Here is a 27,891-nt window from a genome sequence, read left to right as displayed (position 1 = left end):
TACAATAAGAATTATATTTCAAATAAATTCTATTTAAATTTCTATTCATCAAATAATTCTGAAAAAAATAATTACTGTTTCCACAAAAATGCTAAACAGCTGTTTTCTACACTGATAATGAAAGAATGATTTCTGAAGAATGGATGATAGTGGCTGCTGAAAATCCAGCTTTGCCATCACAGGAATAACTTACATTTTAAAATATATTCAAATAGAAACAGTTATTTTAAATTGTAATAATGTCACAGTATTACTGTTTTGCTTTATTAAATAAATGAAGCCTTGGTGAGAATAAGGAAGGTCTTTTACTCTTTTTATATTATTAGAATTTTTACCTAGAAATGATTTCAAAACTGTTTAGACTAATTTTTTAATTGGTAAAATATTTTGACTGACATAAACACAATGGTGTATCACAATGATTCATGTCTAAACAACACCTTAAATGACCTAAACATAACCCTATTTATCAACTTCTCTTCAAATATCCTAAAAAAACGCCTGCTTATGCAACAGTAAGGGTGTTTTCACACCTGTAGATCGATTGTTTTGTTCCGAAACAGGGATTCAAATTATTACAATGTTGCTTTTTATACTTGGTGCGGTTCACTTTCACACGGCAAAGTTTATAAACGGACCAAAATTGTTAATACAAGTCACGTGCGAGTAAACTGTCCTCTCATTGGTCAACGTTCCACCACAGCTGTCATCCGTTAAGATGGAACCAGCTTTGAGGGCTTATTGATGTTTTTTGTAATTTTTATTTATTTATTTATTTTATAGCTGTCATTATATTCATTTATAAATTTGAGCAGGAGTCCAGGATTCGTCGAAAAAACATTGTTAAAATGCACCTACTACGAAGAGTATAAAATGAAAAGGCGCGCTTTGATTCTGAATGGCGAAGACGTGCTCACCCGCAGACATCGTCTACTGTTTTTCACTGAACTTGTATAATTACCCATTATACATTGTGATATAGACTGCCTCATTGGTCCGTTGGATAGAATTCCTTTCTCGCTACAACTGAACCGCTCCAGAGTTAGTTTTGGAGAAATAAGCCGTGTTTACATATGCCCAAAAGAACCGAGCTAAGGGGGAAACGCGCCAGGTTCAGAAACAACGCGCCAAGTGTGAAAGCAGCCTAAGACACGAGCGAAGAGGCAGACTCCATCTGCATAGACACAGTAGCCAGCACTGTGACAGATAAAAGCAACTAACCCTGGTGACTGCCCTCCCACACCACCAGGAGGCAGTACTACCTGAAGGTCTAATCTAGGTGGACCAGCAAAAACCCACAAATTCTGGATCCGGGCAGTTCAAACCAGCCAGAAAAGGTTTCTACAAATTCAGCAGAAAAGCCAAGCATGATTTGATTTCTTGCTTTGTAAAGGCATGTTCAGATACGTAAAACCCTAAACACTGACATCTAAGATTTAGATCGAGTAACTCTGATTTCGTTTCAATTGCAATAGTAAGACAAAAGGCACAAGTTCAGTTAGATCATTCAATAAAAGCAGCTGTCAACATGAAATACTGCAGCTCACAGATACCTATGTTATTTTTTATTCTACAACCACCCAGTAAAAGGTCCTCTGCCTGTTTTGGTTTCTTCAAGATTTCTGAAGTAGGAAACGAAACCCTTGAGTTGTGAGAATACTCAAATACTTCCACCCATGTAGTGCGCACTTAAAGCTCTTAGACTTCTTGACAAGGAAGTGACATTGTTAAATGGGTCACAGAGCTCCATCTGATTCGATTTCAACGGCCTGTGCTCCTCACAACCTCCCGGCAGTGTGCTGTCATGTAAAGTTTGAGTAAATAATGTAACACTGTTCCATATTAGAGATCTCCGTCCTCATCACCCCGTGATCCGTTACAGAGGAAAGCCTCCTTTTCTGGGGTCACACTGTCCCTGTTTAGGCTGCGGGTGGGTTTGTACACACTCAGTTCCTCGTCCATACTGGAATGGGCCAGTACGGCTTCAGTACTGTGCCAGATTCCATAGCCAAAGTAGATTATGAGTCCTGGAGAGAACAGAGGGATAATGGAACAAATTACTGACCGCATACGTGCCAAGTGCTTTTCGGGAGCCCCACCAGAGGACATTTGTAATTGTCAAATGACTTTAAGCCTTTATTTGATCTTTACAAGTAGCAAAACTATGGCTGGACCATATTTCAAAGGTGTTTTGACAAGCATACTGGCTCGTGCAGCAGAATGCGCTGTACCTATAGACATCCAGATGGCGAATCGGACCCAGGTACCCCTGTCCAGCTGCATCATCAGGTACACATTGACAAACATGCTGACCACCGGGATGAATGGAAGTAAAGGAACCTGCCAAAAAATGACTATTATTAAAAATGACTGGAATGCGCAATTATTATACATTAGTCAGTCAGCGTCTACAATAAAGAAGTTCTTAGAAATGTACTAATTTATTTTTGTTTGCTTGAGTGTAGGGGCGTTCCCTCCGAGGAGGCAAGGGAGGCAGTTTCTCCTCAAAAAACTGAATGACAAAATAATCAATATTACAAATATAAATCGCAAATATTACTACATATGGCATTAAAAGCATAAAAGTCACTCGTTTTTATAAAGTAACACTGTCCAACAGTGACACCCGCAGGTAAAGTTACAGAGGAGGCTTGCCTCCCTTCGGCCCATAGACTTTCAACAGAGACCCCTTAGCATGCCGTGGCTTTAGTGGGGGGTAATAGAGTGGTGGAACTATGATGTCACTTTGTAGGCAAAAACCCAGATGCAAGTTAGCATTTTAGCTCTTTCGTTTCCATCGTCCCGGAGTACAATTAATGTGTCTATTTATTTATTTATTTGTCGCAATAGCCAAAAATACATTGTACAGGTCAAAGTTATCGATTTTTCTTTTTATGCCAAAAAATCATTAGGATACTAAGTAAAGATCATGTTCCATGAAGATATTTTGTAGATTTTCTACCGTAAATATATCGAAACTTAATTTTTGATTAGTAATATGCATTGCTAAGAACTTCATTTAGATATTATTTAGATTTTTTTGCACCCTCAGTTTCCAGATTTTCAAAAAGTTGTATCTCGGCTAGGCCTGCCGCATTAATCAGTATATCAACTTATCGCACAATATATGTACATGACCAATTTTTGGTGACAAAATATATTGGCTATTATGTTTTGCATTCCACTTGCTCCTGTGTCTTTTGCAGCTTTTTGTTCATATCTTGGTGTAGTCATGAGGTGCTAGTTCAAATTTAAAAAATGCTTCTACAGTTTCATCTGCAGATATGGCCTTGTTTAGGGATCTGTGCCTTTGTGCATACGGAGGACTAACCTTTAGCATTATGAGGACTAACCTTAAAAGAGAGCTTGGTTTTACTCTCTGGTTGTCTCCAGATGATAAACGTGACAATGACACAGATGCTGAACAAGACACTGAGAGCGACAATATTCCACATCGCACTTCCACCCTGGACAGCCATCAGACTGAAGCTGAAGATCAGCAGACCTGAAAAAGAAGCAGTTTAGATGAACAGCTGAATAAAGTACTAAAGCACTAAAAAATCAGGATCTGTCTTAATCTGGTATCACATTGTTTCATACCAAGCAGACTCGTACAGACGTTAACGGTGAAGCCTGAAAGGTTGGAGGGTTCAGTGATGTTGGGGAAAATCAGCGTTTTGAAGCTGAAACGCTCTTCTATGCCAGGAAGAATCCCCATGCTGGGCGTACTTATGGTCTCACTCATTTCGATCTCTTCCTGTGTGTTGGCTATATGATATGTTTGAGAAAACTGCTCAGGCTGGTACCTGTAGATTACAATGTCACATGTTTACAATGAACAGCCTAATTGTAATGACACAAATATTTAAATGCATTAAATTCACATGCATCTGCAAACCTTAGTACTAGAACACAAGCAGCGACCAGTGTGTAGGCCAAAAGAGTTCCTATAGACATCAGATCAACCAGGTCCTTCAGGTCAAACAGGAAAGCCATAATAGCTGCACAGGAATGGAAAGGATCGATTTATGGTCATCTCTTTTGACGGCAGGATTGAAAGTTATCTATTTTATGTAGAGAACATGCATATGTTGTAATACTATTTAGGCCAGTATTACTGGTACATAAACATGATTCCCTCAAAATACTCTTTTGTGAATCTTTTTGTGTCTTGTTTGTCAGTGAACAATTAAATGCATAAAAAACAAATCTTTTTTTGCAATCAAAAGAGTCAATATTCATGGATTATCAGTTGTTACAAAACATTTATTAACATTTTTAAAAGCCCATTTGTAATATTAAATAGATAGGAACATTTGTCAAATTGAAAAAAGGCACTTTCCACAAATAGGGTATAAAATAATACAACATTTAACTTAAGAAGGCATAAAGTGGGGTTTAGTCAAATGTTATCAATTAATAATAATAGATGTTTTAGGAATTTCTAAAAACCCTCAATGTCATTTTTATACTTTTTATAGAATAGGAAAAAAGAAAAAGAAAATAATATCACTACACTGAGACTCCATAAAGGAATCAGAATGACCTGTATTTATTTCCTATGAATTTACTCAACATGGGTACGTTTTGCAGAATAATAAAGATCATTTACAAATGCCATGCTATCTAGATCATTTTCAAAAAAAACAAAAGAAATTCTATCTAAAACTAACCATCAAATGACTTTATGCAAAAGCATTTGATTTATGGTTTAAAAGCAAAACATTTACAAATGCCATGCTATCTAGAGCTAACTATCAGATACTGAAATATTCTGTCTCTGTCTCTGTCTCTATATATATATATGTATATAATGTAATAAAATCAAAATTATGAAAAAATTTCAAAATAATTGTAATAAAATCAAAATTATGAAAAAATTTCAAATATATAATATATATATATATATATAAAAAATTAATAAAATAATATTTAGTTTAGCCTTCCTTTCCGAAAGCTAAGTGCATCCTTAAAAAAGAAGATTTTTTTTTTAAAGTGTCGTTATTCGTACCCCATTCAAGGAAAGTGCTAAAAGCATAAGCAATCTTTCAATGCATGAAACGGAAATACAGAAAACTATTCACAATGTCAACAGACTCTTAGTATGGTAAAACTGACGTCATGGTATCACATGTCATGTTTGCACAATAAAACAAATAATTCCAACACAGCAAAGTCAGTTTTACAAGTTTCTATTTCAAGAGACTACTGGAATCATTTGGAAAATAAAGAAAACAAAAAAAGCCCTTTAGCACTACCAATTACATGTAACTGCTGTGTGTTTCATAAACAGTGAGTTTCCAACCACCTCCCTATAGATATGTACAGGCTGATGTTTCTAACAGCAACAAAAGCAGCCCACTGGAGCTGAACCCTCCAATCCCACAATGCCCTCTGCTCTTACCAGCAATGACCCCGGAGGCAAGAGTGGACACGACGGGCGTCTTCTTCTCGCTCACTCGTGCCAGAAATGAGAAGAGCAGACCGTCCCGGGCCATGGCAAAGATTATACGTGGGAGGGGGAACAAGGACCCCAAGAGACTGATCATGGGATGATCAAACAAAAGAAGAGAGCAGAAAAGAAACACATAAGCCAACTGGGCAGCTGCCAGAGGTGGTGTCAAAGGCAGAAAGGGGATAAATCCAGTTTATTTACAAAGAAAACAGTTTAACGGATCCCGTCATAGCTGTCGGAGAAAGGCTGTGCTGCCTAGCCCATTCCAACTATAGGTTCAGTGCTGCGAAAACGTTTTTCCATGCAACATGCTCCAGGGGGACGGATGCGCGATACTGCCAACGTAACACGACGTCAGTAGATTAGTAGCATTAAAATTCGCTCACCTGCGACAAAGCCTGCTGTTATAGTGGCGCGCATGGGAGTTTTTGTTCTCTCGTTGATCCCAGTCATGAATTTGAAGAGCAGGCCATCGTCAGCCATGGCCCAGATGACACGGGGCATGGGGAACATGGCGCCAAGCAGGCTGCCGCGAGAGATGGAGAAAACAAACCATGCCATGCAAAAAAGAGACACAGACATAGTGCATTCACACACTGCTGTGGTGTTATTATAAGAGAGAAACATGCCACAAACAGGGCACCACCCCCACCAATCAGAAGTGATATTAGACCATCCAGAAAAAAAGACAGATTAATTGCAAGAGCAAAAGGATCAATCTCTTGGCATGAATGTTTTAATTATTCAAAGGATGATTTTAAAGGTGAAGCATGTAATTTCCAAAGTACAGTGCTTGTGGTAAAAAGTTGCATTGCAAAAATAATGATTGTTTCCATATGCATCTACCACCCCTTCCGCCGCAGATGACCACATAAACAAACAGAGAAATATTTCGAAAGTGCCACATAGCCACAGCATTTGCTCTTCAGGGAAATCAGCCTACAAATACTTCAAAACACTTCTAATTTAATAGGCTGGTGTTACACAACGTCTGGGATTTAGGTACACAGGGCTTTATCAGTTCAGGCACGTTCACACCAAAATCGACAACTATAAAAACAACTATAACGATAAATATACTAGCGTACAAACTAAAGGACAATAACATTCTGTTTATTTTAAGAGTGTGTTATAGTTTTGCTGTGTGTTGCTTTAAAAGCTAGAGTGCTTTTAAGTTGAGTGGATTCTGATTGGCTGTTAATATTTTTATCGTTCATGAGCTGGAAAAAATAAAAAATAAAAAATAAAAATAAAACATTTTGCAAGTGTTTCCTACAATATGTGTTGTTAATGATATAGTTGTGGTATGGCCTTCCCTATTCTCATGTACAAAGTACAAAGATTATTAAAATGTTACGAATATATATATGTATATTATTTTACTTTTTACAACTATAATTAAACACTCAAAATTAATAAATATGACAAAACACTGACTATGTCTACAGTTTTTATTCGCTGCGTTTAGAAGCATGTAAACCAAATATCTATTAGAAGAACTTTTTATTTTGCGTTTTTTAAATTTATTTATTTTAGGGCTGTCAAACAAACACAAAATTGCATCCAAAATAAAAGTTTGTGTTTACATAATGTTTGTGAGTGTGTGCTGTGTATATTTATTATGTATATATAAATACACATACATACATTTATATATTTTAAAAATATATTTATATGTATATATAATTTAAATTATAAATACATATTTTATATATAAATATAACGCTTTTCTTAAATATATTATTTATATCACATTGGCCGAACAATCTGTTGGTTTCTAAATCGGCGGCAGTTCTCAACAATAATAAGCTGCAAAGTGAACCAGACTTTATGCCGATAGTCAAAAGTAGGTAGATATTTGAAGATATAAAATTACACACTTCACTTTTGAATGGATTCCAAAACAGTATTTAATACTAATAATACTGCACTAACTGGAAACCAAAAAGTAAAATGCCAATAAATCTACTTTAAACTCTGCAGCTACCGACGTTATCATTAGTGAAGTTAGGCGGGTTGTTAGAAGGATAAGAGGTTTAGAACTTGGACAGATCATGCAGAAGACACTTTCATTTGATAGATTACACACAATTCATACTTCACAGAACATGAACATTTCTGAGCAACAACATCTGGTGTGTATGCATGTAGGTCCTTACTATGAGACTAATTACTGCCTGGCTTACAGATAGAAAAAATGTGGCATAGAACCTTACTCCCACTCATGGCCTGAACTGAGTGTTGCATAACTGAGAAACAGGATTCATAACTCAGCACACCAAATTTCCCTTCATATTTTTAGCAAGGGGCTCATATGAGCTGCCTCAGATAAATATACACACACACACTATCAAGCAATCCAGTCACAGATTGCACTCTCTCAACTTCCCTAGGGGCGTCTGAGTTCACTTAGTAACATTTAATGATTGGGTTGGTCAACTTCCAAAAGGTTGTGCTATCAAAATGACTGAGGTCTTTTAAACTGCAACCAGGCTTGCGGGTAATTACATCCATTCATTTCGAGGAACATGGGTAATTATTCATTTCAAGTACATTTTTGTGCTCTACCATGCAAAGTCGGTTTACTCTAGACTGGGCTGTAGTGTGTGTTAAAACAATCCCTGACTGAATGGATCAGTGCTTACCTGGTGGACAGGGCGCAAAGGGAGCCTACCGCCACAGCGTACGTGGCTCCTTCCCAGCCAACATACTTAAAGGCCACGGGAAGAGGGCTGTTCTTATCCAGCATGTAATACGGCATCATCAAGGTGAGGGCGGCCGATACACAAAAGTACGCTACAAAACAGATAAGGAGGGAGGAGACGATGCCGATGGGAATGGCTCTCTGGGGGTTCTTTACCTCCTCACCTGTGATGTGAAACAAGATATTGTGTTTTCATTAAACAGAAATGGTAAAAGGTTGCAGGCTGGACTCAAACCTGCATCGTCCACTAAGCTCAACATGTCAGCACAATTGCTGTGTCACAGCATAAATAACCTTGGTAAACCAAAGGAGGCCACAAACAGACCTATGCATACACTATCAAATGACACACTTTTTTTTTTTCCCCTAGAGAACATTAATGTAACAAGACACCAGTTTATTTTCAGCTCTTTACATTATTGATATGTGGGTATTTAATTTTGTCCCATCCTATCCCATGACACGACTGTTTATTATTGTGTGAAATAGAAAACCCATTGTTGATTGTCTTTTAATTAGGGACTCTATGAAAACTATGGATGTTTCCAAGTAAGATAAAATAAAATAATAAAAAAGTAATTGTAAGATAGTTTAAGAAAAAGTAACATTATATAGATATATAGATCTGCAGTAATAACGAAAAATATATAAAAATTGCAATTGCAAGAAATAAAATTGCCCATTACAAGGAATATAGTCACAATTATATTTTTTTATCAGCATATTATCATTATTAAAATCTGAGATAGGTTTCCCTAAAATACAGCATATGAAATTGCACAAAATACAGACATTTGTTTCAGTTACATTTTGTATTTAACACTAAAAATTGTAACATGCTTAAAGGTTCATTTACATTTTTTTTTAGATATTTAAATGTTCCGTCAGCAAGAATGCATTAAACTGATCAAAAACGATATATTGTTACAAAAGATTTCTGTTCCAAAAATGCTGTACTTTTGAACTGTTTATTCAAAAAATCCCGAAAAACAGTTTCCACATTAAATATTAAACTTTTCAGTTTGTTCAGTAATGTTCAATACTCAACTGCAATACTGTCCAAAATTTAACACTGATGATAAGAAGATGTTTCTTTAGCATCAAATCAGCATATTAGAATGATTTCTGAAGAATCATATCACACTGAAGACTGGATAAATGATGAAGAAAATTAAGCTTTGCCATCACAGGAATAAATTACATTTAAAAATAAAATAAAACAGAAAACAGCTCTTTTAAATTATAATAATAACAACAATTCACAATATTTTTGTTTGTACTGTATTTTTGATCAGATAAATGCAGCCTTGGTGAGAACAAGACTTTTTTTCTAAGACTTTAGAAAGTGTTACAGACCCCAAACGTTTAAACAGTAGTGTGCATTATATTGACATTCATTCAACTACAGTAAATTTAATCTTGCCATTAAATCAGTTAAAGGCACACTCCATGTGAAATCTGTCCTTTTATGATGCGTCAGAGTAGGAAAATGACTCAGCTACTGCAGTGAGTAGTGCAAGCATGTTCGCTTTTGGCAAAAGGTCCTGTGGTTTGACCTTGTGCAGAACACTACATAAAACAGAGGAGTAGTGTGTTCATGCCAGCAGTGCCAGAGAGCGCACAGGAACATGGCTATATTACCATTCCTGACCAGCATGTGGATGAGGAGGGGTTACTGAATGTGAACCACAGCTACAGGGAGAGACGAGAGACGAGTCTAGACAAACCCTGGAACACTCTAGCCAATCGAATGCAAGGGAATGTGGGGGAGTGAGCCGCCATAAAAGAGGGGGGCCAGAGGCAAACCATAAGCAGAGATCCACTGAGAATATCCATGCAATACTATTATAAGCATAAAGGAAACTCTAAATAACTTTGACCAAAGCGACATGAACGCAAGCCAAATATGTAGGTAGAATAATAGCCTCACTGTTGTACCAATCTAACACTGACACACATACAAAACAGGCTTCTTGCACAATTTGCTCTCACTAACCTCATGTTTGTGGACATGCATCATATATTTGAGCTTTATTTTGTGCTTTCTAAAGATTAAACATGAGATTTGAGAGCACTGGAGTTTAGAGTCTTTAGTTACCTGTAGTTGCGATACAGTCGAACCCAACAAAGGCATAAAAGCAGGTAGCGGCCCCTGATAAGACCCCTGTGAAGCCGAAAGGCATGAAACCACCTTCACCCAGAATCTCTTCTGTTGGCAGGGGCTGTGTGGCACTGCTCAGAGAGAGTAATGTAGACATTTTAAACATGCCAACGTCAAACAGCAAAAATATAAAATATACAGAAACCTACTGAGGTCAGTCATTATTATTAGTATTTTTCTGTCTCAGTTTTGTGAGGTAACACTGAAAAAGCTGATATATAACTTGTTTTGTAAAGGAAACATTTGAAGAAAAAAAAAAACAGTCAATATATACAGTACTATTTAAAAGTCTGCAGCCAGTAAGGTTTCTTTTTCAAATAAATTAATAATTGTATTCGGCAAGGACCCATTTATTTGATCAAAAGTGATAATAAAGATGTTTTTAATGTTAGAAAAGATTTTTATTTCAAATAAATGTTGTTTTTGGAATTTTTTATTCATCAAAGGATCCTGAAAAAATCATCGTCATGGTTTCCACAAAAATATTAAGTAGCACAACTGTTTTAAACATTAAGAAAAATAACAAATGTTTCTTGAGTATCAAATCAGCATATTAATATGTTTTCTGAAGGATCATGTGACAGTGAAGACTGGAGTTTTGCTGGTGAGCATAAGAGACTTGTAAAAAAAGTAAAAATCCTACTGACCCCAAACTTTTCAGGGGTATGCAATTTTGCGGCATACTTGAAAACATATACCAAGATAAATTTCCAAATATCGTAAAACATGACTCACTTAATTGTGGAATTGGTACCGTTAAGAATCTCATCAGGGTCCAGTTGCCAGTTCTTCAGTGTACCTTTGACCAGTCCAGATACAACCATGAACAACAGCACCAGGATGTTGATGCAGGTGAACACTTTGGTGACCATGGCTGACTCTTTCACCCCGAAGGCCAGAAGGCCTATAGTAAACAAAACGTAGTTCAAAACACTACAGAACAAAGTCAACACAAACATCTACTAAATATTTACATTCAACAGCTTGCATTTTCAGAATGAATGAGTGTGTTTCACAATCACTGTTTTGAAATAAATATTTCAATTTATATACATAACACTGTACGACAGTCTGGAACTCTCAATTTTAATTGGTCAGTCACGGCTCCCTATGTAACTAGTGTTTTACCTGTGAGAGTGAGGATGATGAGTACGGAAAACATATCTGGGTACTCCGCCAGAATGCCCGGAGCATTCATAGACATGTACTGTCGACAAAAATGTTCAATTTGTTTTCCAATCAGCTCATCAAATGTGGCACTCCAAGCTCTGGCAACACTTGATGTACCTGAAAAGGTTTTACATATTGAGTAACATTATATAAAAAGGAAAGAAAAACATAAGGAAATGTAAAAACCTACACTATGGGGTCCATCTAGTGTTTGGTTACCCATTTCCCCAAAATATCTTCTTTCGTGTTTAATAGAAGAAAGTAAGTCATATGGGTTTGAAAAACACTTGAGGGTGCGTAAATGATGACAGACTTTTCATTTATGGGTGAATTATCCCAAGTGATTTTCTGTGTTGACTCACCTATAACGTATGAAAGTATAAGGTTCCAGCCAGTTATAAAGGCCCATAACTCCCCTACAGTCACATAGCTGTACAGGTATGCTGAGCCTGTTTTTGGCACTCTTGCCCCAAACTCTGCATAACAGAGGCCCGCGAGCACTGAGGCCAGGGCTGCGATGAGGAACGACAGCACGATGGCCGGACCGGCATTTTCCCGGGCAACCGCTCCAGCGAGGACATACACCCCAGCACCCAAGGTGCTGCCCACACCAAGAGCCACCAGGTCGAAGGTGTTCAGACATCGGGAGAGTCGCGATTCCTCCGAGTTGCAGTCGACAACCTTCACTCTCAGCAGCTGTTTCCCGAAACGCAGAAGCTTTTTCAAAACCATCATTAATTTGATTTGACGACAGCTTCTTTTTGTGCTTCGTTTTTCAAAGTTTCTCCTCTCACAATGTTTCTGCTTTAACCACCAACGCAGAGGATTCACAATGTTTGGAATATTGTTTAGATGTGTTGTTTACCTTTAGGAAAAACAAAAAATAATAATTAACTTGAGAAAGTGGCAATGGTAGTTTGTCAAATGTATGATGTCAAATGTTCACAACCATATCGGTATTTTCTAATGGTAAAATGTCACATTTTAATAATATTGATATACTGCTATCATTAAAAGTAAAATAAATCAATGAAGTACAGCCAAATAATGATTAAATGTAGTTGGAAGCCAAACCAAACTAAATTAAATAAAAAAAAAATAAAAATAAAAAAAAGCAATGACGGGCCCAAGCCCCGGTGGCACAAGAGAAAGTTTTTAATTGAAAATATTGTTCACCTAAAAAATTAAACAAAGCAGTGTATACATTCTTTAAAATTTATTTTTGTTTCTTAAATGAAAGGACATAAGGATATAGATTGAGTAAACTTTGACTGTCTATTTTTCTCAAGGAATCACGTTTTACTTTAGTACTACGATTTATTTCCAGATATGAACAAAAATGCTATGTACAGAAATCATGTGGTTAATGTGGTCACCCCTTCCCAGTTTAACCAAAGTAACTGGGTATTTTCCAGATATTTTCCACCAGATATGAGTGTTTAAACACTGCAAACATCTCCTTTTTTAAAGTTCTAGATCACAAACCAGCACATTTGTGGTGAGAATAGCAGCTGTCCTGTGATTTATGGACATGAAAATGTGCAGAGCACTGACCCATATTCACTTAAACTTCAAACCAAACAATAAAAACAAACCCAGTACATATCTGATAACACTGCAAGAGAACTCCTACAAGAGAACTTATAAACCACAACCAAACCTCTTGAATGAAAAGCACATTGCGATTCCCAAAGGCCAAGTGTCAAAATGTACTGTACTATACGTACAAATGGGCGGCAGCTCTCCAGTCAATAAGTTCATACAGCTGTGCTGTCTCCAGTTTAAGTCCTGCACTCTTTTCCCAAGTGTTGAGTAACATAGAAAGAAATCCATAAAATGTGACTGGTGGCAGAGCTGGAGAGGCCCACCGGGGGATAATCTATCATACTCACACAAACTGACATGTGTTACGTAACCAAGAGTGGAACTTAATGGCAAAAATACATGCAATTGCAAAAGAACAACTAGGATCTGTGTTTGCAAGCTCTGTGAGAACAGCCTGTTCTGAGAAGTGTTTGCAAGTGAATGTAAATGAATCTCTCTGTGTGTGAAGCAACCATCAAACTATAAATGTAAATTTGATCCATTTTCTCACATAATAATAATTAAAAAAAAAAAAAAAAAACCTTTGGGGAGTAAATAACTAAAATTTGTCTAAATATTATATATTTTTTTTCAGCAGCATGAAAGAAGCCACTTTTTTCCAAGCTAATTTTGCTAATGTGTATATAGCAGAAAAACACAGTTTTTTTTCTTAGATATGTTATTGCAATGGACCATAAAGATCAGTAACTCCTCTCTTATACCTAGCATTGGGATGCATGAATCACTGTAGTGAAACTGTTCAAAATCTGCTCTACTTAAGGTCTTAGCTGGTTTAAGCTGGTCAACCAGCTGGTCGGTCAGCCTAAACCAGTAAAACAGACCTGCCTCCTAAAGTGGGGAGTTAAAACTAGAAAACAATTTAAGGTTTTTTTACCAGGGTAATTGAGATTATTTATTTATTTTGCTAATATATTTATTACTCTGAGAATAAAACAAAATAAAATAATAATTAACTAACACACATATGAACACATTCATATATATATGCATGTACAAATAGCTTGTAGTTACCAAATATAAAGTCAGCTTGATTTTCTTAGAAACATGTTGTGTAGCTAATCACTTTTTCTTTAAATAGTAGCTTGACTGTAATTTATCTACTTATAATTATGTGTAACTTGTATCTTGAGAGGCTCCGGTTTCGAAGTATGTTCCTTAACACAGAGTATGAGTCTATAAATTAATCTACAGTGAATCATGACCTAGTTTTCTTTCTTTGGAGCTAAACAGCAAAGGGGACATAAGGAGTGACTTCCTGTCATGCCACACTTAAATGGAAAGTTCCACAGACGCAGAGGTGGCGACCTTTTCTTTTTCTCCCAGGGTGCTTCAGGGGCTATCGGATGTCTTGGATTTCAGAAACGTGGAAGCAGGTTAACAGAATCACTCGAGCAGTACTGCACCTTTAACTGTTGTCAATTAAATCACGCAAGCGTGGCATGAGGGCCTGATTGGAACAAAGCTGTTGCTGAAACAGCATGCACAAACTTTAGCCAAATTTCTTTCTCACATCTAAATACCGGAAGTTCGTTAAAATGAGATTAGCAGTGTAACCGAGAAAAGACAGCCAGAGTTCAGTTTTAAAGCTTTGCACAAGACAGGATCAGTAAAATGTGTCCATTTGCAAATGCACATCATGCATTGATCCAAATGATCAGGCTTTAGCAACTGGTATGAGCATACAATGCAAAAGAAGCCCACGATTGTAAACGAACTTATGAAATTGTGTGAACATGAAAATATTTACATAAATATTTCTATACGCATGTGTGTGTGTTTTAATTGTATACATGTAAAACTAAACATTTATATAAAGATAAATATATAAATATGAATAAAATATTTAGGAGAACGTGTTTAAAATATATACTTAAAGTACTTGACAAATTAATAACAATAATATTATATTTTATATAATGTTTATGCTATATATAATGCATTTGCTCAATTAATACAAGATACAATTAATTGTATAATAACAATATATTTATGCTGTTTGGCTTGACATTAAGCTTGATAATAATTAGATACTAAATTTCTTTTAGATAATAGATACTTAATAACTTTGAACACAAAACATTATTCTTATATTTGAGTTTCTCTCCTTTGGTGAATCAGTGCCCAAGCACACGCTGTTCCTGAGGGTCTGCTGTCCAGTTGGGCCACATTCAGATATCCCAGCATTCCCTGAGTGAGCTGGTCTAAACTGCTCTACTGGTGTGACATCAGACATGTTGAAAGGTCTGTATGCCATGCTGTAGGAATGCTGAAAGACCACAAATGCTATGAAGGTATTTTGGAAAAGATTTATACGATTTCAAGATGTCTCACATAAAGACCAACACCACAACTGTAAACAATTTATGTTACAGATACTTCACTACATCATGAAACTGAGGTGTTTTACTCACAAACATCTCATAATAAGATCTCTAATACCTAAAAAAAAAAAAAAAAAAAAAAAAATTTTTTTTTTTTGAGAGAGAGCACATGGAGAAAACTGCATTTAACTAAAATAAGGGAAGCGAATTAAAGGGTTAGTTCACCCAAAAATGAAAATTCTGTAATTACTCAACCTCGTGTCATTCCAAACCCCTAAGACCTTTGTTTATCCTCGAAACACAAATTAAGATATATTTTTGATGAAATCTGAGAGCTCTCTGACCCATCCATAGACAACAAGGATACTATCACGATTAACACACAGAAACGTATACAGCAAGGACATCGGTAAAAAAGTCCATGTGACATCAGGTGTTCAAACGTAATTTTATGAAGCTACAAGAATACTTTTTGTGTCGTAAATAAAACAATAACATAATTTATTCAACAATTCTTCTCCTCTACTAAAAAAAGTATTCTCGTAGCTTCGTAAAATTTTAGGATAAACTAACCCTTTAAGGCTACGTTTACATGACAGTACATGCGCATATATTGAACGTAAACAATGCTGATTACGTTGATTACGTTCTGGGGTACACTCCAAAATGGCAGAAGATGGTAACAAAATGTCTCTCAGATTTCATCAGAAATATCCTAATTTGTGTTCCGAAGATGAACGAAGGTCTTACGGGTTTGGAACAACATGAGGGTGAGTAATTAATGACAGAATTTTCATTTTTGAGTGAACTAACCCTCTAATAAACCAAGGAAACTAATTCTTCAAGGGTTACTCCACCCCAAAATGAATATTTTGTCATTAATCTCTTACCCCCATGTCGTTCCAAACCCGTAAAGACTTCTTAAACACGATTTAAGATATTTTGGATAAAACCCGGGAGGCTTGTAACTGTCCCATTGACTGCCAAGTTAATTACACTGTCAGGGTCCGGAAAAAAATGAAAGACATCGTCAGAATAGTCCATCTGTCATCAGTGGTTCAACCTGAATTTTATGAAATGACGAGAACATTTTCTGTGCAAAGAAAACAAAAATAATGACTTTATTCAACAATTTGTCTCCCCTGTGTCTCTCCGCATCACCGTAGCGCCATTTTGGAGAATATCTGCTGAACGCAAACTGCGCTATTCTGTGTCAGCTACGACACAAGGATACGTTTTCTTTGTGTATTTACTTTGATTTGAATGAAAACAGCGCATCCGTGAAGTGCGGCTGACACAGAAGAGTGTACGCTGCTTGCGTCCAGCAGATATTCTCCAAAATGGTGCTACGGTGCTACAAATTGTTGAATAAAGTCATTATTTTTGTTTTCTTCGAGTACAAAAAGTATTCTCATTGTTTTATAACGTTACGGTTGAATCACTGATGGCAGATGGACTATTCTGTTGATGTCTTTCATACTTTTCGGGACAGTCACAAGCCTCCCGGTTTTCATCCAAAATATCTTAAATTGTGTTGCTTTTACGGGTTTGGAACAACATGGGGATAAGTGATTAATGACAAAATTTTCATTTTGGGGTGGAGTATCCCTTTCATTTTACTGAACAAATTCTTAATGTTTTATTTCTCCCATGGATTTCAAGAGAAACATCTGAGAAAAAATTCATTTTTAAATAAAACACAACCACGATCTCCATTGACATTATAATTTAAGTGATAATTAGGGCTCAAGCCTGGAGGGCGAGAGCCCTATTGTTTTCCTTAGGATTATTTTTTATTATTATTATTATTATTATTATTATTATTTTTTTCCAACGTCTCGGGGGCTTTTGGGGCCCTTAACATACTCGAAAACTCTTGAAAATTTGCACACACATTGGAACCTGCGGCCATTAGGGCCGGGCAGAGACTGATACACGGGCGTGGCACAGGGGCTCTACAGCGCCCCCTGGAATATGGAGGGCCATATATCATACATACTTGCACGTAGACGTATGAAACTCGGTACACACACATAGATCTCATCAAGCCAAACAACTTTCGTACTGCATGTCATAGGCTCCGCCCAACAGGAAGTTGGCTATTTAGGGTTTATTATTCATATTTTTGGTCAAAGTTGTGGGGGCTTTTGGGGTCCCTAACATACTCAAAAACTCTTGAAAATTTGCACACACTTTGGAATCTGTGCCCTTTAGGAGCCTGCAGAGGCTGAGACCCGGGCGTGGCACAGGGGCTCTACGGCGCCCCCTGGAACACAGTCAGAAATGTTGATGTATAGTTCAAACATACTTGCACGTATTCATATGAAAGTCAGTACACATATAGATCGCATTGTGCCGAACAACTTTCGTATTGCATGTCATAGGCTCCGCCCAACAGGAAGTCAGCTATTTAGAGCTATGTAAAAAGCGCATGCTCTGGAATTTGATATACTTGTCATAGGTTTTTTACCCGATTGCCACCAAACTTGGTCAACATGATCTCAAGACATTGGGGATGCAAAATTGTCAGGGGATTTTGATATCTCGAACGGTTTGCTCGTGGCGAGGCGTTGAAATTATGGCGAGAAATGAGAAACAGGAAGTGTCTAATAACATCCACATACATTTCCTGATTTTAATTAAACTTCATCAATTTGTTCGTTGTATGATGCCGATCGCATATATGTGACTATTAGGAGTCAAAGTTATAGCGCCACCAACTGGCAGCAGAAGAGTGTGTCATTTTCAAAATGCTTTGAATTCAGCATCTTATTTTTACTCAATTTGCTTCAAACTTCATCAGAATAATGACAAAACACGGCCCATGTAAAACTGTTGAGGGGATATTGATATCTTAAATAGTGTTGCCATGGCAACATATCAAACTGGAATATTTTTCTGTATAGTATATTCTGATTTTGAGGCAGATAACATGCTTAGAATTTCATGAAACTCAGAACACATATCAGTATTAATGATAGCAAGACACTGGCAAAAGGTCATAAAAGGGCGTGGAGGAGGCACTCTATAGCGCCACCTTTTGTCAAAAGTGGGGGGCTTAGTTTTAGCTACAGACACCAAACTCGGTACATATATTGTTCTTATTAAGACGGACAACTTTCTAATTTACAGTCATTAGCTACGACCAACAAGAAGTCGGCTATTTTGATTTGAATATGGATTTTTGGCTCTTTATGAGGAATGTATGTGTGCTGAGACTTCCATTGTCTGAGAGAAATTGCGCCTCTACAGGAGCAATTCCCGGGACTGAGAGGGAGGAGTCTCGCATAGTTTTTCACTTTTAAATCGGTTAAAAATACAAATAAATAAATACATTTCATTAACACTGACAAGCTAAACCAACATATCTTATTATTAGCGGGTCAGGGCTTATTAATAATTGATGTATGGCCAGAGAACAGAGAGATAGACGAGAGATAATTCACCGCTTCGAACAGCGCGTGCTGTCTCAACGAGCTCACAACAAACGAGTTTATTCTTGTTTAAGACCTTTTAAAAATAAAATATTACGGCGATTGCACACACTCCGCCAATTAGAACACACCAAGAGCTAAATTCAGATGTTTGGGAGTGTTAAAATGAAATATTTGCTGCAGCCTGTCTGACAGCGCGAGACTTCTGAACACTTGAAGGGAAAAAAAGTCTACATACAGAAACTACAGCCTTTTACATTAAAACACAGCGGCGAATTAACACAAAACAATTAGAAGAACATAATTATAGAGATGAAAATGAGTGTTTATGAGTGCTTGTGAGATTTTCTTTGTCTAAGGGCTGAACATCACATCGATTGCTCTGAGCTCCAGAACACGGTGATGGTTTTTCTGCGAGAACGGACAAAATAAATACACATTTCATTCACACTGACAAGCTGAACCAACATATGTTATTATTACCGGCTCAGATCTAATTAATAATTGATGTTTGGCCAGAGATCAGTGAGAAAGACCAGAGAGAAATCAACGCTGCATCAGCGCGTGCAGTCTCACCACGAGCTCACAATAAAAGCATTTTTATAGTTTTAAGAGCTTTTTAAAACAAAATATTACCGCGAATGCACACAATCCACCCATAAGAACACAACAATAGCTGAATTCAGGTGTTTTTGAGCTGTTAATTGTGAAAAGAAATACTATTTGACAGCGCGAAACTGTCTAAGGGCAGAATAACATCGATCTCTCGAGCTTCAGAGGACGCTGATTCTGGCTTTTCGTCGCAAGAACGAACAAATCGCGTACAAGATTATTTCAAAATACATAATAGCTTGGCGAATATAAACGAAAACAGCCAGGTGAATATAAACTGTTGAGAAATAAATCTGAAGTGGATCATGATACTGGATTTAATATTAAATATTAATTTGACTGCTACCAGCAGCTTTCTGTCTTCAATTTTAATCTATAAAAAACAGAAAATCATTCGTCTTGGCTGCTTTTTCTTTTTTTTTTGTATGTGTGTATGTATTCACGTATTTATTATTATTATTATTATTATTATTATTATTATTATTATTATTATTATTTTGCTCTAACAAAAATTAATCTATATTTAACTAAATCGATGACATGTTATTTTACATTTGATTTGTCCATTTCTGCATCCAAACACCTATAAACTTAAAATATGCACTATTAAACTATTGTTAGCAATTTATTATCGTCCAATTTAACTGGTGTACACACCTTTATTTTCATAATAAATTTGTATATTATACAGTTACAGTGGTCTGTAATAAATATTAACAGGTTTTGTTCAAGCTGCTTAAAATGTTTGAAGTAGGCTAATTTTTTTAAATGTAAATCCTAAAAAAAAATAAAACAAACAAAACAAAAAAAAAATTAGCAACTCACATAGTAATCATTCAACACTGCTTAAAAATGTAAATTGAAAATTTAACTCATGATTAAGCATGAAATAAGATACAGAATCAGTACATTAGATTTTAATGTGGATATATTATCAGTAAACTAATCATTAAATATTTATAATCATTCAAAAAATATTGGACCCTTTCATAATGTTGTTCAAAAATGAAGGCAAAAATGCTAATGTTGTTCACACCCGATGGCGCCACAAGATAGCAAATACTTCAAGATCTGTTCAAAGACTTGAAAATGTTTCATTTATGTGCATAAATAAAAAATGCATAAACATTCATTCTTTTTCCACAAACTTTAATGAAGCCCATTATAGTAATTATGCAAAAGCTATCATCTCCTATATACCATTACTTTTTGTTATTTTAATTTTATTGACAACATATTTCTCAAGTTATCACACATTACTGAAAAAGTGTAAAAGGGACACTATATTAGTTATATATTTTCATGTTGTGCATATAATAGTACTCACATAAGGACTCATAATTTACTTGAAAAGAGACACGTTCATTGTGTAACTGCATCATCTACACAAACCACTGTGCTTGTACCCCTTAATCACCTTGACTTAAACAACATTGTTTCAGTTACCTTCTGTGTCTTTGGCCACAACACTTCAGTGACAGGAATGTGAAAAAGCAAACAGGGGAAAAAATAAAAGGCATGACTTTATTTGCATCCAGCTAGCCAACTATATTACAGATGTTCCACAGCCATGACTTTTATGAGAATAGAAAATAGCAAGGGTTTGAATAAATAGTTTATTAATCATTTAATTTCACTTTCTTAATGAATACTGTTCTGTGTATGTGATTTCAAAGTCTTGATGCTTCGGATTAACCCGTTAATTGCCGTATCCCTTAAAACCTGACTGCCAGAGGGTTACTGTAAATGCATGTGCCCGCTGGGCACAGTTTACCTGATGCCAACGGGGTGGCGTTTGCGCTGATGGCTTGAGCCCGCCATCGCTGCTTGCAGCTATATTTTTCTTCTTGAACTGCATCATCCACATGACAGTCATGTGTGTTTGCAGCACTCAGTCTGCAGCAAACAGAATGGAAAATCACATCTAAATAAATCCTGAAAGCTTCATCTGACAGCAGGGTTGGGTAAGGTTAACGGTGCCATCGATTGACATTCCAGCATCAGTCAGAACCGGCGAGGTGATCATAGACACACATGCAATTTATCGGACTAAATTAAGCAGGTGGGTTGAGCAGGGGTGTGTTGCCTGGGCACCAATCAGTAGGCGACTTTCTGTTATGGTGTTCAACGTGCAGCGCAGTGCTGTAAAATTTTGGCCTTGGGACGCTTGTGCCTTTTTAATTCACTTTTAACCACATCAGTACTTCAATAAAGTCTCATAAGTGTGTGAACAGAAAATCTTAAACTAGATTACTGTATTATCTACATACGCTAACATCAATACTGATGTCACAAATGTTTAGTGTATCATAACAAGTCCTTTTTAGAAACAACGTGATAGGAAACAGGGTCAAGGGCACAGTGTCTATCCAGAAAACATGTTTTGTTGATGAGTTTTTGCCAACATCTATCCAATCACATGAGCGTGTTTAGAGTGGGCACAATGTACCTGGCACCATCTGACTACCCTTTGCCTAGAAACTTGTGACTGTGATTTTATGTGGGAATGTATGTGACAAACATTCTTCAGTTTTGGCTTTTGGCAGGAATGTCTAAATCCTCATTTAGGACATGCTTGCAGCCAGCCAACGGTCTGACAAAACTCCTTCTGTCTGACCTCTCTAAGAAAACGAAAACAAGTTCAGTTATGAACAAATCCACAAGCGTGTCAGGATACCACAAGACTTTTTCACCTGAGTAACTCAATATTATAAGAAAACATGCTTTTTAAATGGACGCACGTAGGCTTGCAGGACCTAGTTTATACATGACTAGGAAGTACATCTTAACATCTTATGCCTTAGTTGTTTATACTGGTGACATGAAGAAGCTTCACTCAATGGATTAAAACAATTAAATCAGTGTGTCTTCCTCCAGATAAAGAAGCATGGTAATTTCAAAAGGATGATACACATGAGACAGAAGGGTAGCCAACGTGGACAGAGTCTCAGGTTTCTGTCATTGGGAGCCAACCCAGTTTTCCACCAGTGACACTACATCGACCTTCCCACTAAAGAGACATGCAAGATACTCTAAATCATAGGTCGAAGAGGACAGACACAAAAATAAAATAATTGCACTTTTGCGCTAATAATCACTGCGCAAAAACCAGCCAATATGACATTTTTGTTGTCAAACTTTCTCTTATTCGGCTATATTTACTTTCCAATCTAACACTATGAATTAATGACTAGATTTAACGTTGACAAAATCAAAATGGTTTATGGAATAAATAAATGTTTAAGTGAAATCGTTTCGTAAATTAAATAAATGGCAAAGTTAATTATTTAAAAAAATAAATAAATAACTAAATCATTGTACCTTGTCAATTTTAAGGAAATTAATGCATGCATTACTGATGATTAATCAAAAATTGAATGATGGTACTAATTTTGACTGTCTGGGGTTTCAAAAAATAAGAGGTCCGCTATTGCACAACACCCAAAACCAAGTTACTAAAACTTATATAAAGGAACAGTGCTTGAATGTGTGCCAGTGTCTGTCAGCACAAGCTCACATAAATTAAGAAATTATGAATGTTATTTGTTCCTGGTCCCTCCTCAGCAATAACAACATCTGAACACCTTATTGCAATGCTTTATACAAAACACATTCATTTGCGTAAATGCAATTTTATTTATTATATTTGTGGTTCAGATCTTGAAACTGCGATATAATTTCATGCTATTTAGACACTGCAATTGCGTCAAAGGGGTGCCTCTGAGAATTTTAATCCATTTCAGATGAATGCCTTTTCCACAGATTTATCAGCCTAACATCAACATTGACATAAAGGCTGACAATCTAATGGTTAGTTTATAACTATTTCTTATGCATTTTAATGCCTCTAATGGATCTAAAGCTACACATGCTTGCTGACAGACACTCTAATTGGCCGATGGCGAGTTAATCACTCACATTCATTTTTAATTACATGTCTGGGACTCAACCTGCAACCTTTATGACAGCAGCCCAGGTTCTTAACCACTAGGCCACCACTCAGAGATGTGTTGAGGCTTGTTTTTAACACATCTCATATGTGGGGTGTCAGATAGCATGCTATGAGTTGGGGATATAGATAGATGCATGTTACCCAATTATGAGAAACGTGCAAAATAATCAGTTTACACAACAAAGACCTGCATGATGAACTTCCTACTATTTCCTACTATTTTTTTTATCATGATCCAGTAAATCTCATGAAATAAAATTAAACTGCTTTGAAACTGTTTTTTATTTTCCTCTTTTTTTCTTTTTCTGATTACTTTGGGATTGAAAAAACAAAATGTAGAATTCTAGGTGTTATGTTCAACTTCACATTGCGCCATCACAAAAAAAGTCTTTCCATAATATTATAAGGGTCAACAATGAGTTTGGGATTCATTGACAGACACACACCCACATGTGTAAATATTTTAGGGTAGTGTTTCTATCTATAGCATACAAAAACAATAAATAAAAGTGTAAATGGTCAAAGATCAGAGCTGTTTTGTATGATGCCCTTGACTATCATCTATATAATATGGAAACATTCTACAGCCATTCTACAGTTAAACAAAAATCATAAAACAAAATTCCTCTGACCTACAAGCAGCTATTGTTGTCATTTACCGCCTCCACATGTGCTTCCTCATGAGAATACTGTCACAATAAGCAATTAAAAAAAACGACAATCTCCATTAAAAACCTTCAGAATTATTTAAGATTTGTTGGAATCGGACAAAAAACGACTGCGTCACACCCATTTTAAGTCGATATGTGAAGTCCTCCGTCTTTTCTTATTATTAATTACTATATTTATAATCACAATACATTTTTTTTATCTTTGCTATAATAAATAAGAACTTATGCAAAAAAAAACAACAACAACAACAACAAAAAACAGTAGAACAAATAGCCTAGAAAGAAACAAATAATGCATTACCTTTATCATTTTATATCTAAACTAAAGCATACATGTACGAAAAACAAATAATCAAACGTAAAAATAACTTAAGTGTGTTCTTTACAAATAAATTGATTATTCAAACTACAAAAGCACTTCAATGAAGTGCAGCGAGTGATTCCCTCTTTTCTTTTGTCGTTAGATTAACATTATGATAATGATACAGACGTCCTATACTGTAATGCATGGATCTAATATAATGTTACACATCAGATGTTTTCCCCCAACAGTTCCCTAAGCGTTCACTTAAGACAGAGCAGATGATGTTTGCGTGAATTCTGAAATACTGTAACTCTGTATATGTGTGTAGGCTATTTATCGGGATCAGGCGCCGTCAGAAGCGCCCTTGTATGCACGCATCTCGGATGACAGTCCGTGCGAGTGGTTAAAAGGTAGCTACTGTAACGTTAATCCTCTCAGAAAATGTACAAATAAAGATAATTTTAGATGTTTAAATACTACTTGGAGCATTTGTCTCTTTTTTTTTTTTTTTTTCCTGTAGCTCGAAATAGCCCGTGCGAATTTACACTAATTTTGCCTGAAAACATGTCACATATGACGCCATTAAACCGCGAAGAAGTACCAAATTGTCGCAGTTTTAATGACGTACAGAACGCAATGCCTCAGTAAATCCGATCTGCCTGTTTACATGACAGTCGCATCGGCCCATATCTGATTTATATCCGATTTATTTCCACATATGAAACAAACACTGTTTACATTGTCATAGAACAGATCCGATCTGTGTCACATGAGAGCAAAAAATCGGAATTGGGTCACATTTAACTTGCAGTGTAAACGAGGCCCTAGTGGCAGCGCCTTTGAATTGTTTACATATAAATACACTCACGGTATGACGTGTTAGTAAGTGTTGATGGAACAAGGTTTTCCATGACTGCAATAATAATAATAAAAATAATATAATATATAATATTTAAAATAATATTATATTATTTTCAGCACTGTAAATAATAGTCTATGTCCCCCAGACTCTTAATTTTTACCAGCTGAACAAAATTAGAAACTTAGTGACTGTCTGTTTAAAAAAAAAAAATCATTCTGATTGTAATAAATAAATTTAGACAAGCTATTGCAACTCTTATGGCATGAGGTGACGCGGTTCTCTCTTTTAGATCCGTTTACTCTTACTAGAAGAGACTCCAGCTTGCTTATAAATAGAAAAAGATTTATCTACAGACCATTTAAAATCATTTAATTATTTAACCTGTGGCCTAACGCTAAGCATAACAAAGATATGTTCTAGTGTATTCTGTTCATTTTTTATTATTATTAAAATGGAATTAAAATTAATTTATAGTTTATTTTATTTCTTTGGTATTTTACTGTACAGAAGAATATTGCTACGATTAAAAAAAAGTAAATAAAAAATAAACTGGTAGAAAAAAAGCAGATTAAATGCGCAACGACAAAATAATAATGGTCAAAATAATAAATTAACATTCCCATTAAACGCGCATGAGGCCCCATTCATACTGCACGCGCTCGACGCGACTAAACCAGAACGCTCACTAAACAATGAAGTTTCTCACACCAAACCACAGGCTTAAGCAGCGGCAGTTTTCATAAACCTAAAAACATTTTAATGTCCGCAGCTACCCCTCTTTTCCCCTGCAGGACAGACCACATTACAAGGCGGGAGACCCCGTGCGCCCCGTCCCACGTTTTCCTGCCCTGATAGCGGAGCGCTGCAGTGAACCAAACCACCAGTGCTGGCCGTTCGCGCCAGTTTCACATTGATTGATTTGCAACAATAACTAAAGTAAGAGTATATTAACTGGTGGACGTTTTGGAAAACGCCGTAGATGGGAAAGCATGTAACAAATGTTGGTCTTACCTTGCAGCTGGTCTCAGAGCAGACCGGATCCAGTGATTTAAGTTATTTGTTGTGTTGCAGGAAAACTTTCCTCAGATTGTGTGTGTCCTCCAGCTCAGGCGTCTGTGGTTATGTGGGCTGAGTCTCCTGACAGGTGGTGTGTGTGTGTGTGTGAGAGAGAGAGAGTGTGTGGGTTTGGTCATTTGCGATATGTAAGGTACATGGATCAGGTTTCACTGCGGTTTTGTACATGCTCCTCCCGCTGCTGCAGAGAAACTAGCACACAGAGTCAATTTAGGGTTAAATCTTCAAAATAATGAAATGAAAGTTTGCAGATCAAAAACAATCAATGTAATAATTTACGAAAGGAAGAGGAAGTTGTAGCCTAAAATAAAACCTTGATCCCAAAATTATTAAATCCAGAGAAGGGTCATTCCTACTATTCGGTGCCTTTTCATCTGGGTAACTTTCTATCAAAAATGTTTCAATTTCCATGATGACATGTTAAACTATAAGAAAAATATATTGCTCCAGCTCAGGATGTTATTCATTAATATTTTTTTCACGAAATTTTTCACACGTGCCAGGGCTAAATGTCCACCCTGTTACAGGACAATCTCATCTCAGTTACGAAGTGTCCCTCTCTTAACGCTGCAACTTTCAACAGTGTTCATAATCAGTAACTATCTTCAAAAAGGTTGTTGTATTTTAATACACAGTGTTATTTCAGCACATTTGTTTTAGAATAAAAAGACATTTCAATAAAATTTTGGCAACATTTTAATTTTTTTAATTTTACCATTTCATTCCCTACAAGCAACCAGAAAGATATGCATATCATTTGATGTTATTTTATTTATATATATATATATAAGGACCTGACAGATTTGGAGTAAAAAAGTGATTTATAGGGGAAGTCGTGGCCTAATGGTTAGAGAGTCGGACTCCCAATCGAAGGGTTGTGAGTTCGAGTCTCGGGCCGGCAGGAATTGTGGGTGGGGGGAGTGCATGTACAGTTCTCTCTCCACCTTCAATACCATGACTTAGGTGCCCTTGAGCAAGGCATCGAACCCCCAACTGCTCCCCGGGCGCCGCAGCATAAAAATGGCTGCCCACTGCTCCGGGTGTGTGTTCACAGTGTGTGTGTGTGTTCACTGCTCTGTGTGTGTGCACTTCGGATGGGTTAAATGCAGAGCACTAATTCTGAGTATGGGTCACCATACTTGGCTGAATGTCACGTCACTTTCACTTTCACTTTCACATATATATATATATATATAAACGCACAGAGGTAACAGGGTGGACAGGACATAACAGGGTGGACATCACACTACTGAACAACAGTATATGTCAACATAGTACTCCTATCGTTATGGGTTCATGCCATAGGTGTAATGGTTTTTCTACAGAACAAACTGTATTTTCTATCCCTTTACCCTAACCCTAAATCTACCCCTCACAATTTTTTTTTTTAAAGATTTTCTAAACACAAAACTACTATTTTAGGTTTTCAAAATACTTCATTCTGTATGACATTGATTATAATCTTTTTTTTTTCCTCATGGGACCCCAAAACACAGGGAGTACTAGTACACACACACACAGCACACAGACACGAACACACACCACAGAGACAAACACACATTGTAA

The 27,891-nt window shown here is 36.4% G+C and overlaps 1 protein-coding gene across 3 annotated transcripts; it reads right to left on the bottom strand.

Moving 5' to 3' along the window:
• Nucleotides 1–211: 211 nt before the first annotated feature.
• Nucleotides 212–26,409, bottom strand: LOC109055056 (high affinity cationic amino acid transporter 1-like). Of its 3 annotated transcripts, none has more exons than XM_042732515.1 (12): nt 26,263–26,409; nt 11,853–12,355; nt 11,449–11,607; nt 11,056–11,224; nt 10,258–10,391; nt 8,101–8,323; nt 5,842–5,981; nt 3,899–4,001; nt 3,601–3,806; nt 3,354–3,505; nt 2,232–2,340; nt 212–2,027 (listed from the first exon to the last, which is right to left on the bottom strand). In XM_042732515.1, exons 2-12 carry the CDS (start codon nt 12,223–12,225, stop codon nt 1,843–1,845), a joined length of 1,953 nt encoding a protein of 650 aa, XP_042588449.1. In that variant the 5' UTR covers nt 12,226–12,355; nt 26,263–26,409; the 3' UTR covers nt 212–1,842. The 3 variants fall into 3 exon arrangements, with proteins under 3 accessions (XP_042588449.1, XP_042588450.1, XP_042588451.1); XM_042732516.1 differs by lacking the exon at nt 26,263–26,409 and adding an exon at nt 13,218–13,574; XM_042732517.1 differs by lacking the exon at nt 5,842–5,981 and adding an exon at nt 5,405–5,541 and having other exon boundaries at nt 213–2,027.
• Nucleotides 26,410–27,891: the final 1,482 nt, after the last annotated feature.

Source organism: Cyprinus carpio, chromosome B10 (genome assembly GCF_018340385.1).
Source record: "Cyprinus carpio isolate SPL01 chromosome B10, ASM1834038v1, whole genome shotgun sequence".
NCBI lineage: Eukaryota > Metazoa > Chordata > Actinopteri > Cypriniformes > Cyprinidae > Cyprinus > Cyprinus carpio.
This window is presented reverse-complemented; position numbering and strand designations above follow the sequence as displayed.